General features: G+C 42.3%; 1 protein-coding gene across 1 annotated transcript in view; it reads left to right on the forward strand.

The window, feature by feature from the left end:
* COL8A2 (collagen type VIII alpha 2 chain) overlaps nucleotides 1–14,721 on the forward strand; it is a 220,393-nt gene that overhangs the window by 172,305 nt on the left and 33,367 nt on the right. The window contains exon 3 of the mRNA XM_073615604.1: nucleotides 12,814–12,988. Coding sequence (XP_073471705.1) covers nucleotides 12,826–12,988 — 163 coding nt within the window. The 5' untranslated portion in view covers nucleotides 12,814–12,825. The remainder of the gene's footprint in view (nucleotides 1–12,813; nucleotides 12,989–14,721) is intronic.

Below are 14,721 nucleotides of genomic sequence, written 5' to 3' on the forward strand. Positions count from 1 at the left end.
GGTACAAAGAAGGTACAAATAATCAGCATAAAACATCTGGTGGACAGAACACTCCCGCCTGACATCAAGTGATGTCACTAACAGAATCCTCCGTAGAAAGCAACAGAATAAGTTCGGTCACTGGTCTCAAGAATACTTTAACCTCATTCTGTTGAAAGATCTTGACCTAGACCTTACGGACACGATTATCCTTGCTTGGCAGTACTTGGTGATCAAACCTAAAGGCCACAGATTCCTTAGTGTCTGGCAATCTTTCATGAGCACAACATCACCAGGTTTAAGATTAGGCTTTTCAGTGTGCCACTTTCTCCTTACTTGTAAAGTAGATATATATTGTTCCCTCCAACATGTTCCAGAAGGTATTGGCAAGGGTTTGTACTTGTCTCCATTGATGTTTGTAAAGGTCCTTCTCACAAAACTCTTCAGCTGGAGCACCGGCAAGACTAGTCTTTTGCATGAGTAACATGGCAGGTGTGAGGACCACTGGATCCTCAGAGTCACTTGAAATGGATGTCAAAGGTCTGGCATTAATGATAGCTGTAAATCTGCCATAAATGTCACTAAACATTTGTGAGTAAGCCTTGTAGTTCCTACTTGTAGGAAGATAGAATCAAGAATTCTGTGGGCTATGCCTATCATCCTCTCCCAAACACCTCCCATGTGAGAAGAGTGAGGTGGGTTGAAGATCCATGTGCAGTTTTGCTTTTCCAGCCTGGGTATGGTATGTTTGAGAAGTGGTGCAAGTTCTGCTTTCCCCATTACGAACCCTATGTGGCATTGTCCTTTAGTGTCTATGGTTTTCAGATAAGCTACAGCAGCAATTGCTTTAACAGAAGCATCCGAAAACACACAAAGTCTTTGCATCTGAACGTCAGCAGATGACAGAGGAGCATATGGTCATGGAATTTTAAGGTTGGATAGAGCTGTTAGTGAGTCCTTCCACTCTAGCCATAAGTTCTTCTTGTCGGTGGGGAGAGGGTGATCCCAATCTAGTGACTCACAGGTGAAGTCTCTAAGTAGTGCCTTACCCTGGATGGTGACAGGTGCTGCAAAGCCTAAGGGATCATACAGGCTGTTTATGGTAGACAGGACACCTCTATGGGTAAAGGGTTTTTCTTCTGTGTTTACTTGGAAAGTAAACGTGTCAGATCTTAAGTCCCAAAGCAAACCAAGACTGCGTTGCATGGGAAGTGAGTCTGTGCCTAGATCTAAGTCCTTTAACTCGTTAGAATGATCTTGGACAGGAAAGGCTTCTAAAACTTCTCTACTGTTGGAAGCAATCTTGTGGAGTCTTAAGATGGAACATGTAAGCATTGCTTGAGTTCTTTTGAAGAGACTGATTGCGGCTTCATTTGTGGGTAGTGATTTCAAGCAATCGTCTACATAGAAATCCTTGTCCACAAACTGTCTGACATCTGACCCATACTCTAACTCTCCCACTCTAGCAGAGTGTCTGAGGCCATATATAGCAACTGCAGGGGAAGGACTGTTGCCAAATATGTGCACCCTCATGCGGTATTCTGTGATGTCTCCAGAGGGGTTGTTGTCCCTGAACCAGAGAAAACTCAGAAAGTTTCAGTGTTCTTCTTTAACAAGAAAGCAATAGAACATTTGCTGTATGTCTGCCATAAATGCAACTGAATCCTTGCGAAAGCGCAGAAGTTCTCCTAATAGTCTGTTGTTATGGTCAGGGCCAGAGAGAAGGACATTGTTTAGAGAAACACCTTCATGTTTGGCGCTGGAATCGAACACCACTCTAATCTGCCCTGGCTTCTTAGGGTGATAGACCCCAAATATGGGTAAATACCAACATTCCTCTGAGTCTTTGAGGTTTGGGGCTATCCCAGCATGACCATTCTGGAATATATTCTTCATGAAGGAAAAGAAACATTCTTTCATCTCTGGATTCCTTTGAAGATTGTGTCTTAGGGAAGTGAGACGTTTATATGCTAGTTCTCTATTTTTAAGCAAACGTCGTCTTTGTGGTCTAAAGGGAAGAGGTGCAACCCAGCTATTAGTCCCATCTTTCTCCATACTCCTTTCCATAACTTCTAGGAAGAGCCTATCCTCAATAGACATTGCTACCTGGTTGTCTTCCTTTGTTCTCTGGAACACTGTGCTTCCTAAGTTGCTTTGGTCATTGTCATAGGTATTGCTGTCACAGAGGGGACTTAGGAAGAGACGAGGTACAGGGTTGTTGTATGGTAGCTTCTTTATGAGGATGTGATTTTGACAGGGTTGGAAAAGAGAAGGACGACCATTCTCGAGGGTATTAGTGAGCAGGTTATTAACAGATGCAGGTTTGTGTGCACCTCCCAGGCAAACATCACCTATAATGACCCACCCGAGATCTAGTTTTTGGGCATATGGGGCATTTTTAGGACCGTTGATCAGTTTTCTTACTTTGTGGACTTGCAAGATATCCCTCCCTAGGAGTAAGATTATCTGAGCCTGATCATCTAGTTCTGGTATGAGATGTGCTATGTGACTCAAGTGAGTCTGGTGAACTGCTGCGTCTGGTGTGGGAATCTCTGATCTGTTTTCTGGCATCTGGTTGCACTCTATTATGGTCGGTAAGGGTAGGCATGTCTTACCATCCATAGATTCAATATGTAGTCCGTCAGCTCTTCTCCCCGCCGTTTCCACTGTACCTGCACAAGTCTTAAGGGAGTAAGGGCTGCTGGGGCCTTTAAGGTTTAGAATGTCAAAAAACATCCAAGATGACGTAGAGCTTGACTGCTTTGTCTCTGTGTCCTTTTGGATAAATTTCACAAGACAGATTTTAGAGCAGGATCTGCCACCTGTACTTCCTTTGCAAACTTCAGTACACTGTGAAGTGATTGCTATTGCGTCTGTACTAAAGTCTTTGGTCTCCCCGCCTTGCTCTTTGTACCTATGAACAGGTGGGAAAGTTCTTGGAGTAGGCCTTGGGTGTAGAGCTGTGTTGTGCTCTGTGCTGTCACATTCTGTACATTTGACACTGACCTTACAGTCCTTGGCGAAATGCGTGGATGAAGAGCAACACTTGTAACAGATGTTGTTCTCTTTGAGGAAAGCTTTGCGATCCTGGATGGTCTTTGTCCTGAAGGCTCTGCATTTCAGAAGAGGATGTGGCATCTTATGTAGAGGGCAGAACTTAACAGGGTCGCTGTCTTGATCCTCTGGCTGAGACTCTGCAAATCTGTGGGAAGAAATGTTAGTTTTGTGCACTGCTATTGGAGCTCTGAGTTGTTTAGGGCCAGAAGAAGTGGTATAAGACACTGGAAAAATGAAGTCCACAAACTCACTAAAGGGTGGAAAAGGTACATTGTGTTTTCATTTTTAGTTACAGCCATGAGTAATCCATCTTTCGTGTAACTCATAAGGAAGTTTTTGTGCTAAGGAGTTAATACCTCTAGCAGTATCAAGATAAGAAAGGCCAGGTAAGTCTCCTTCTGCTTTAGCAACTTGTAACTCCATACACAGGTCACTGAATTCTCTGAGTCTTTGGTAACCTCTGCTAGGTATTTTTGGGAAGTCTTCTATCCTTTTAAACAGTGTACTCTCTATAGCCTCTGGTGAGCCATAACATCTATCCATAACATCTATCCAGTGCTAATTTTAAAGGCTTGTATGCAAGTTATTGTCATAAAAAGTGTTTGGGGACCTGGGTCCTGCTCCAGGGGACATGGATCAATGCAAAAAAAAGTTTTAAAAACGGCTATTTTTTCAGGAGCAGTAATTTTAATAATGCTTAAAGTCAAACAATAAAAGTTTCGTAGCTGGGGGGTGTCTATAGTATGCCTGTAAAGGGGCACATGTTTCCCGTGTTTAGAACAGTCTGACAGCAAAATGACATTTCGAAGGAAAAAAACCCATTTAAAACTACTCGCGGCTATTGCATTGCCGACAATACACATAAAAGTTCATTGATAAAAACGGCATGGGAATTCCCCACAGGGGAACCCCGAACCAAAATTTAAAAAAAAAATGACGTGGGGGGTCCCCCTAAATTCCATACCAGGCCCTTCAGGTCTGGTATGGATATTAAGGGGAACCCCAGCCAAAATTAAAAAAAAAAATGACGTGAGGGTTCCCCCTAAATTCCATACCAGACCCTTCAGGTCTGGTATGGATTTTAAGGGGAACCCCGCGCCAAAAAAAAAAAAAAAAACGGCGTGGGGTCCCCCCAAAGATCCATACCAGACCCTTATCCGAGCACGCAACCTGGCAGGCCGCAGGAAAAGAGGGGGGGATGAGAGTGCGCCCCCCCTCCTGAACCGTACCAGGCCACATGCCCTCAACATTGGGAGGGTGCTTTGGGGTAGCCCCTCAAAACACCTTGTCCCCATGTTGATGAGGACAAGGGCCTCATCCCCACAACCCTGGCCGGTGGTTGTGGGGGTCTGCGGGCGGGGGGCTTATCAGAATCTGGAAGCCCCCTTTAACAAGGGGACCCCCAGATCCCGACCCCCAGATCCCGGCCCCCTATGACGCACGGTGACTTGACGGGACCCGTGCGTCAGAGGGGGGCGGGGTCACCGGGTGGCCCCGCCCCCCGTTATTTAAGGACTGTCAGACCAGGAGACGCCGTCACACAGCGGGAATCTCCGTCCATGCCAGCATGGGTGCGGAGCAGCCCAGAGAAGAAAATGAAGAAGAGAAGAAGAGAAGAAAGAAGAAGAGAAGAAAACGAAGAGAAGAGCGGGAGCCTCCCCCCATGCCATGGGTGCGGAGCGGCCCGAGAAGAAGATAGAAGACACCGCGGAGGAGATGCTGGAGGAGAACGCCGGAGGAAGAACCAGAAGAACCAGAAGAAGAAGAAGATGAAGGAAGATAGAAGAAAGAAGAATCATTTAAATAAAGGAATTGTCAAAAACTGTCTCTTGTCATTTTTAAAATTTTTGACAGTTTTTTTAGTGAAATGGTAGGGGTAAGTACCCCCTTACCATTTCACACAGGGGGGGGGCCGGGATCTGGGGGTCCCCTTGTTAAAGGGGGCTTCCAGATTCCGATAAGCCCCCCGCCCGCAGACCCCCACAACCACCGGCCAGGGTTGTGGGGATGAGGCCCTTGTCCTCATCAACATGGGGACAAGGTGTTTTGGGGGGCTTCCCCAAAGCACCCTCCCAATGTTGAGGGCATGTGGCCTGGTACGGTTCATGAGGGGGGCCGTACTCTCATCCCCCCCTCTTTTCCTGCGGCCTGCCAGGTTGCGTGCTCGGATAAGGGTCAGGTATGGATTTTTGGGGGGACCCCATGCTGTTTTTTTTTTAAAAAATTTTGGCGCGGGGTTCCCTTTAAAATCCATACCAGACCTGAAGGGTCTGGTATGGAATTTAGGGGGAACCCCACGTCATTTTTTTTTTTAATTTTGGCTGGGGTTCCCCTTAATATCCATGAATTTAGAGGGACTCCCACATCATTTTTTTTTTTTAATTTTGGTTCGGGGTTCCCCTGTGGGGAATTCCCATGCCGTTTTTATCAATGAACTTCTAGGTGTATTGTCGGCAATGCAATAACCGCGAGTAGTTTTAAATGGGTTTTTTCCTTCAAAATGTCATTTTGCTGTCAGACTGTTCTAAACACGGGAAACATGCGCCCCTTTACAGGCATACTATAGACATCCCCCAGCTACGAAATTTAAAGGAATATTACACTTTTATTGTTTGACTTTAAGCATTATTAAAATCGCTGCTCCTGAAAAAACGGCCGTTTTTAAAACTTTTTTTTGCATTGATCCATGTCCCCTGGGGCAGGACTCGGGTCCCCAAACACTTTTTATGACAATAACTTGCATATAAGCCTTTAAAATTAGCACTTTTGATTTCTCCCATAGACTTTTAAAGGGTGTTCCGCGGCATTCGAATTTGCCGCAAACACCCCAAATTGTTCGCTGTTCGGCGAACTTGCGAACAGCCAATGTTCGAGTCGAACATGAGTTCGACTCGAACTCGAAGCTCATCCCTATTCAGTAGTATCATTGCCAAGCCACTTTACAAGGAATTCTATCTGTTCCCTGCAGGATAGATCTAGACCTTGAATGACACTCTGGAAAGCGGATCGCCATGCCCTGTAGTGTTGAGGGCGATCACTAAATTTGACAAGTCATTGTGTAACTAACTCTCTCTTAGCCAGGAACTTAGCAAAGTCTACAGTAGCCTGATTGGCATTGGCTGCTGGTGTATTGTGGTGCGGTGTAAAGGCATACCTGGTAGAAGTCTCTTCTTTAGGCACGCTGGGTTCAAACTTGCTTAAGTTTGACAGTTCATACCGGCTCGTTGCATACACCTTTGGAGTGAAGACTGGTGTTTGATGCTTGTATGAAGGCTGGGTACCTTGTGGAGTAGAAGGTTTGGTTGGAACTGGAAAGTCTGGAACTCTGTCAGATTTTTCTTGCTTGCAGCATTGGGGTCCTAGGTCGTCTTGTTGTTGCTTTATTTGATGTGACTCACTGACATCATATTTAATTTCTTGTTGTGGGATGCTGCTTGGGTCCCAGTGCTGGTAGACATAATCATTGTGAAGAATCGTTGTGAAGAATCTTGTTGGTCCTCCTCTAGACCCGGTATGCTGCTGCCTACTCTTGGCTCATTGTAAACGGCTGCTTCTAAAGCTCCTGCCTCCGCAATGGCGGCGGCAGCATCTCTTTCTACTGCTAGCTTCTCCATGTTAGCTTCTAAGAAAGCTTGCTGCAGTTTCAGAGATGCTTCCTGCTGGGCTAGCTCTTCTTCAAGGCGTATTCTTTCCTTCTCTTTCTCTTGTTCCATGTGTACTCTTTCTTGCTCTCTCTCTTGTTCCTGTCTCACCTTTTCTGCATCAAGGCGGGCCTTCTCTTTTTTCATCTGCAACTCTTGGTCTGCGAATGTGGCCCTAGCTTTTGCTGCTTCGGCTTTTGGCGATAGCTGCTGCATTTGCGACAGATGACTTAGATGAGCTTGCTCGTCAGCGTGTTTTGTCCCACTGTGAGACATGGCTGCGGGGAAGAAGCTGTCTTGCTGTATAGAGACCATTCTAGTGTTGATGCTGCTTGACAGAGCACGTCTCTGTGTAGTGTGGCTGCTTGCTTCGCCTGCCGCAGGCCTGTATCTTTAAGGCTTCTGACTGTATGGATACTGCGTAGCCCCGGGCTGTACAGACTTCCGAAGTTGGCTTATCTTCCCTTCAGAGGTCAGCTAAAAATGTCACTGTTCTGTCTCTGGGACAGCTAGTTAAACCTTCTTATCCCAATAACTGTAGATACCATATTTCTTTGATCTCAGTTTTATTAGAACAAGCCAGGTGAAATTTTTAAGTTCTCTAAGGGGTGATGGCGATAGATAGAGAAATACATGCGTTGTTTCCTGAATGTCTTCTCACAAAATGGTGGATGTTTCACTTCCTGCTAAGATTCTACCCATAATTCCCTGCTTGCTGACAACTTCCCTAGTTACACATACAAATAAACAAAGAAATAGAACTGCAGCAATACCAAAAAGGAACGCTAGATGGAGCCTGCACACCACATATGATTGTCTTAAGTAAATTACACATTTGCATGTAAATTTAACAACACAGGTAAAAATAAGGTACAAATAATCAGCATAAAACATCTGGTGGACAGAACAAGTGGTGCTGGGAGATGGTCTGAGGAACCAGACCAAAGGCTTAGGCCTGGGTAGCAGTACTGCAAGAGGAAGCCAGAAGGCCTGATGTCATTTTGAAATAATGGTAGAAACCCTCTGCAAGGGCAACAATTTTGTTGGAACTTTTACTTCCTTTTTAGTAAAAGTGAACCAACAAGCCCTACAACAGTATTTCATGGCTGGACTGAACACTTAAGTGAAACCCCACGAATGTCACATTATGTAAAGAGACACTGTCACTTTCTTATTAATAGCAGAGTGATGGTATTTCCTAAAAGCCCATCCAAACCACCACAAGCACCAGTCCATGCACTCCAGCTCCAATACCTCAGTATAAGGGATGTCTTTTTAAAATGTATTTAACCTCCCTGGCGGTATGATTATTTCAGATTTTAGGTGCTGAAAGCGGTACCATTATTTTGCACATAAATTTGGCGTTTTATATTGTAGGCCTGTAATTCTTAGGAATAATTCACTTAAATATGTCCAAACAAGAGTCTAGTTGACATCCCGGGTATGATAAAGTTTGAAAAACGAAATAAAAAATTATAATATAATAAATAACTATAAATAATAATAACAAATAATAATATAATAATAATAAAAATTATTCAATAATGTAATCAAATCAAAAACACTGAAATTTGCTCAGTTGCAGTTGTAATCCTGGATCCTGCGATGCGATCCCGAGTCTGGCTCGGGGATACCGCCGGGGGGGTTAACTTTAACAGGAAAGGTGTTAAGGCAAGGCATGCACCAAAGAATGATAAGCAACAACAATGAGAGGTTAGTCTTCTCCCTAGTCTCTCTCCAGAGGTAATTGGGGACAATGAACAGTCTAAGGCTTCGCAGCTGTAGGCCATAAAGGAGTTTCAGCACTGACCAATCCAAATTGATGACCTTTTTTCCCACAAATAGTGCTTACTTTTGGTGGTATTTGATCACCTCTGCAGTTTTTATTTTTTGCGATATAAACAAAAAAAGACTGACAATTTTGAATAAAAAACAATATATTTTACTTTCTGCTATAAAACATTCCAAATAAAAGAATGCAAAAAATCTAATTTCTTCATCAATTTAAGCAAATATGTATTCTGCTACAAATTTTTGGTAAAAAAAACTCAATAAGCGTATATTGATTTTTATGGCATTTTTATTTTAATTTTTACTAGTAATGGCAGTGATCAGTGATTTTTAGTGGGACTGCGACATTGCCATGGACAAATTGGACACTAAGTGACACTTTTTGGGGACCAGTGACAGCAATACTGTGATCAGTGCTAAACAAAATGCACTGTCACCGTATAAATGACACTGGCAGGGAAGGGGTTAACACCTGGGGCGATTAAAGGGTTAGGTGTGTGCCTGGGAGGTGCTTTCTAACTGTGGGAGGGAGTGGATACACTGGAGGAAAAGAGGGATCTTGTTTTAGCTTAGCTGAAACACAAGATCTCTCTTTTGCTCCCTGACCGATCAGCCTGCCCAAATCTACCTGCTGTACAAAAAAAAACTAGCACCTACTCTAAGTAGAGGGTGCTACAAATGTACTATAGCAGGTCCAAGGTAGTTTATCTTCTAGGTGAAAAAGAAATAAAAAAAACTGATTAGATAACTAATATATTTGAAGAGACAGATGAAAGGAAAGGATTAAAGTTGATCTTATGAATCCCAACTATAAACTTAGTCTCTGATATGAGTGTATATGCTTAAATTATTACCAAATGTAACATTTTATAACATTTATAATCTTATTTTTTCACTGTGCTATTAGTAAAAGTGGATACATATTAGGACTCCTCCTATTGCTGGTATTTGAAAAGGTTGCCAACATTGGATCCTGACACATTACACAGACTTTTCCCAGCTGTAATATTTCAGTCACTACATATGTGCTTTAAAAAGTTAAAGACACACATACATTTTTGCACCTCCATCCGGCTATACTGCAAAACCATTTTACCTACATCCATGGCTTAGTTTACTTTTTTTTTACTCAAACTTAAGCAAGTAGGATTTAGTGGTCTTAGTTAAAAAAGTTTTATGAATTCTAAAAGAAAGACATTTTGTTACATCTATTACTATATGCATCAAAGCTATGACGTCTTCTTGAATGGGTCATTTCAAGAGTTGTGGGGGTTGAGTAAATGGATATCTACTGTAAGTATAGACCAAAAATGTAATTATCAAATGTTAGAACAGAGGTCTGAAAGGCTTTAGGCCCCTTTCACACGGACGGATAGAATGGTGCTTTTAGCTGCGGATTTTCTAGTTTTCTACCGCAGCTAAAAGCACACAATGCTTTCCTATGGCCCCATTCACACGCTGCGTTTAGCTGCGATTTAGTTACATGCGGTTCCGTGCGGATAGAAAAAATAGAATTGACTACGTCCAGGAGCGATTTAGTGCAGCTATCTGCAGCTATCTGCACATAACTGCAGGTAACAGCAGTGTACTATTTCTCCTGCGGATAGCAGCGGCAAGAAGGAAAGAAAAGCAACAAGAAGCACATCAGAAATGTCAAGAATGTTCCAAACGCAGCCGCACGTAAACGCAGCTAAACGCAGCTAAACGCAGGTAATCTAATTGTACAAATGTAGCTGATCGCAGTGCCTGGAGTCTTGAATTTCACAGAACATATTATATGCTTTTACCTGCGGCACAACAGCCGTCCGTGTGAAAGGCGCCTTATAGTCCACTGATCATATTGTGTGCACACGTAATACCAAAGTAATGCAACCTAGGAGGAAACCATTTCAAACGTGCTCTACCTGGCAATGCCATAATTGGTTTCTAAGTTTGCCTATGTAAATAAGCAGATATTTATACAGTATATAGATCTTTATTATATAAATACAACTGCCTAGTTTTAGGCCAGGTTCACATATGTGCGAATTGTATGCGGTTTGCACCACATCTAATTCGCATGACAGGCGAGTGTGACCGGTTCTCAATGGAGTCGGTTCACCTATGTGTGGGGCGGCCGTGGAGCGAATTAAAAAAGGGTCCTGAGTGTTTTTGGGTTCTGTTCAGGTGCCAATTCAGGCAAAAATCTGGACCTGATTTAGACCTGAACCAGTGAACAGAAACTCACTGGACCCCATGCTGAGAACCGTGGCACATATGTGAAACTGGCCTTAGGCAGGTCTAAAGAAATGCTGTAATATAAGAAATCTTTCAAAAATATGTATTTTAATGTAATATTTAATCTTTTTATCAATTTACAAAATGCAAAGTGAACGAACAGCATAAAAATCTAAATCTAAACAATATTTGGTGTGACTACCCTTTGGCTTCAAACCAGCATTACATCTTACACTGGCACAGTTTTTCATTCATAAGTATTTTATTACACCGTCCAGCACAGCTTCTTACACTATGAATAACGTGAAACAAATATCAGTGTGCACATATAACCAAAAAGAAAAGATTTCGCACCATAAGCCTGGGGGCCACAAATGTGTAGTTGTTGTAAGCCAGTAGCCTCCCCTTGGGTGACCGTACTCTGCCTAACAACTAAGAAACGCCAGACACATTGAACTTCAAAAAAGTACACACCCTGCTAAGGTGCCAGAGCCTCTGCACTTTAAGCTTTCCTGAAACGTGGTGTAGGTTTTTAATTTTAATACCAAAAAGATGGATAGATGCTACCATAGGAGCTAGTGGAGGGAAAGGGCAAATAGGAAAATGGGAATGTTTTAGGAAAAGGGGGGAAAAAAAGAGAGGGAGGAGTTCCAAATGTGTTTTGCAGCTGAGAGCTCGAGAGTCAAGCATTGGCACAGAGGTCGAAAACAAACACCTGCCAACAGTCATGCGAGTATCGGCTAATTAGGGGAGGCCCATAACATTTTCCTGAATTTTGCCTCTTTTCTGTGTATGGCCGCTGTGAGGCATTTCATTTTATTGATTTTGTTAACCACAGATATCCACTGTCCAGGGCATGGGAACATAGGAACTGGGGTGCAGAAAAATGGCAACAGGTGCTCTGGACTGATGAGTCGAAATATGAAATTTGGAGGAAACAGTTTGTTCACGAAGGGCTGGACAGCTGTACAATATTGAGTGTCTGCAGGCAACAGTGAAGCATAGTGGAGGTTCCTTGCAAGTTTTGGGCTGTATCTCTGCAAATGGAATTGGAGATTTTGTCAGGATCAATGGTGTCCTCAATGCTGAGAAATACAGGCAGATCCTTATCCATCATGCCATACCATCAGGGAGGTGTGTGATTGGCCCTTAATTTATTCTGCAGCAGGACGATGACCCCAAACATACAGCCAATGCCATTAAAGGGGTTGTAAACCCTCGCTGCATTAAGGTGAACCCTCGAATGCATTAAGGTGAAAAACCTCCTGTACTGCAGCAACAGTACAGGAGCCCCGTAAGTACCACGACGGGAATGAGCACACCAGCTCTGGCTGGTGTCTTGTATCCTGATTTGATAGATTTATAGCAATGCAGCCATTGTCTCTTGGCTCCTGCTGCTGTCAAATCCAATGACGTGGATGCTGGGGGGAGGAGCCGAGTCCTGCTGTCTGTGTCTACAGACATAGCAGCAGGACACGGTTGCATGCCCACACGAGTGTCCATGAAGGAGAGTGCTTCTCCAACAGGGCACTTGAGAAGAGGAGGAGCCAGGAGCGCCACGGAGGGACCCCAGTAGAGGAGGATCGGGGCCACTCTGTGCAAAACCAACTGCACAGTGGAGGTAAGTATGACATGTTTGTTATTTACAGGTGTTACAGGAAGCACTGTGCAGTGTAACATGCTTTAAGGGAACAGGATTTTTTTAGGGGGTTAACAAACACTTTAAGGTTAAATTATACCAGTGCTAAAAAGTAAAATTGCTGTAAGTCTAAAGTGGTAAAATGGGGCTTCCTATCAATAAAAGTGGACTTCATTGTCACCCCCCAATTTACCAATAAAGAGAAGTTCATGCCCTCAAAGCTATTACATAGCCACTGACCAAAACCATGCAACCTTTACAATGCCACCATCCAGTAGCCTTGAACAATGCACAAGCTCTTGTGCCGAGTGCACCTTATCATGACCACAAAATGTTTTAAAGCATACATTATAATGTATAAAATCTTGACCTCATGGTCTTGCAAATGAGTGAATACCCAGGCTGGGCAATTTTACTAAATACTGGGAAGCTTGAGGCATCATTGAAGCAGATATTAATATCAATGTTTTACTCCATCTCCCTTTGCAGATTTATTTCAAGATGTCCCTGGGACGTAGCACTTTATTCCTTTTGGTGGCTGCTGTGGGATCTGTGTCTGGAGGTGGACCAGCTGGAGGAGCATACCCTCAAATGAAATACATGAATCCAATGATTAAAGGGCCTTTGGGTCCGCCCTTCAGAGCGGGGAAAGGACAATATTTAGGTAAGGTTAACTCGGTCTTAGACGCTGATCTTATTAATAATAATTTAGTTGGGTAATACCTGTATCTATAGTATGACAAGAATGAAGTAAAAGTAGCAAGATTTCTCTATGACGGGCTTATAGCTGACAATAAGAGCAGTGTTGAAACTTTCATCAGTTTTATAAATAAAAATATAAATGTGATTTTTGATTTGGTTGTGGTGACTTTATGTGCTTTTTTATTTGCCATAAGCTTAATTTTACCTTTATTTAAACGTTTTTCTGTTAAGTATTTACAAATAGTGCATACTCCTTTGTCAACAGGTTGGTGTAGCACTTCTATCAGAGCAATACAAGCATGCAAGTGTGCAGAAGTTTCACCTGGAAGCTCAAATGCCATTTAGGCATTATTGATCAAAGTGACAAGAACTTAGATTCAAACATGTATTATTTAAGTGCAGATCAGTGCAGTTTTGAACCCAACTTTTCTATGAGTAAATATACAACCAGTTTTTTAAAACACTTTAATGACTTTTTGACATGACGAGTTTGCCTGCGTTTGGTTCAAAACATTGGTCTAAATATGTCAAATCAGCACTGCACAGTACTTTATTTTGGTGCCATCTGCAGGGCATCCAGATGTTTGCATGTGATGATTGTGATGTGGCTTCTAGTTACAGTAGGTTCAGTTTTGATGCGGTAATCCAACTTCAATATCAACTATAAAGTGATCTAATTTGCAAAAATTAAATGTGTGCAGAGCCCAGAATATGTGTAGATATATTGTCACAATAACCTGATAATATGTATTTGTACTGATCTATTCTTCCTGCTAAATATGGTTACTGAATGCTAGTGTTGATTCTCTCTTGATACAACAACTCCACATGAAACAATGTATAAGAAAATAACACAAAGACGTCAAACAGATGAAACTTTAGTTTGTATTACTACTTTCCTCTCTAAGGTATTCATTGCGGAGAATATCCATTAAATAATAGTCACTGCCCCTACCTAGATAATTTAGCCCAAATTAGTGCCAAATCCTTTTTTCGAATTATATTTTTATCACAGTAGTATTTTTGCTGCCGTTATCCCCATGATAGTATTAATTTTGATAGCGGCCTAAATCTTAACTCAAATCTAAATTGTTTTCCTTTCTGTATATATATATATATACTGTATATATACCCACACAGGGTCAGGAAGAACATGCAAACTCCAGGCAGGTGGTGTCGTGGTTGGGATTCAAACCAGCAACCCTTGTGCTGCTAGGTAAAAGTGCTATCCACTACACCACTGTGCTGTCCAACTGTTACACCACTGAAGCTGTTATAGCTGCAAAGGGTGGGCCAACAATACTTTTGGGAATATAGTGTGTGTGTATATATATATATATGTATATATATATATATATATATATATATATATATATATATATATATATATACTCAGTATATATACCTTAAATCAAGGAAGGTCAAGCTCAAAGGACCCACCCAAAAGACAACTTCTCTACTCTTAGCTAAACTTTTGAAGATGTAACCATATCTTATGGATTGTAATCTAGTAAATAATACATCTACACCTTTTAGATTAAAATAAAAACACACTCACATGACCTAAGTGTGGGTATAGTGTTAGGAAAACATTTCCTTGTATAAAATGCAAGCAAGCACAAGAACAAAGTCACCAAACCAATCCTTCATTGTCCAAGGGTGGGGTGATGTCACAAGACCCACCTTTGAATTGTG

The sequence above is a fragment of the Aquarana catesbeiana genome, linkage group LG02, assembly GCF_042186555.1.
Source record: "Aquarana catesbeiana isolate 2022-GZ linkage group LG02, ASM4218655v1, whole genome shotgun sequence".
In the NCBI taxonomy this organism is placed as follows: Eukaryota; Metazoa; Chordata; class Amphibia; order Anura; family Ranidae; genus Aquarana; species Aquarana catesbeiana.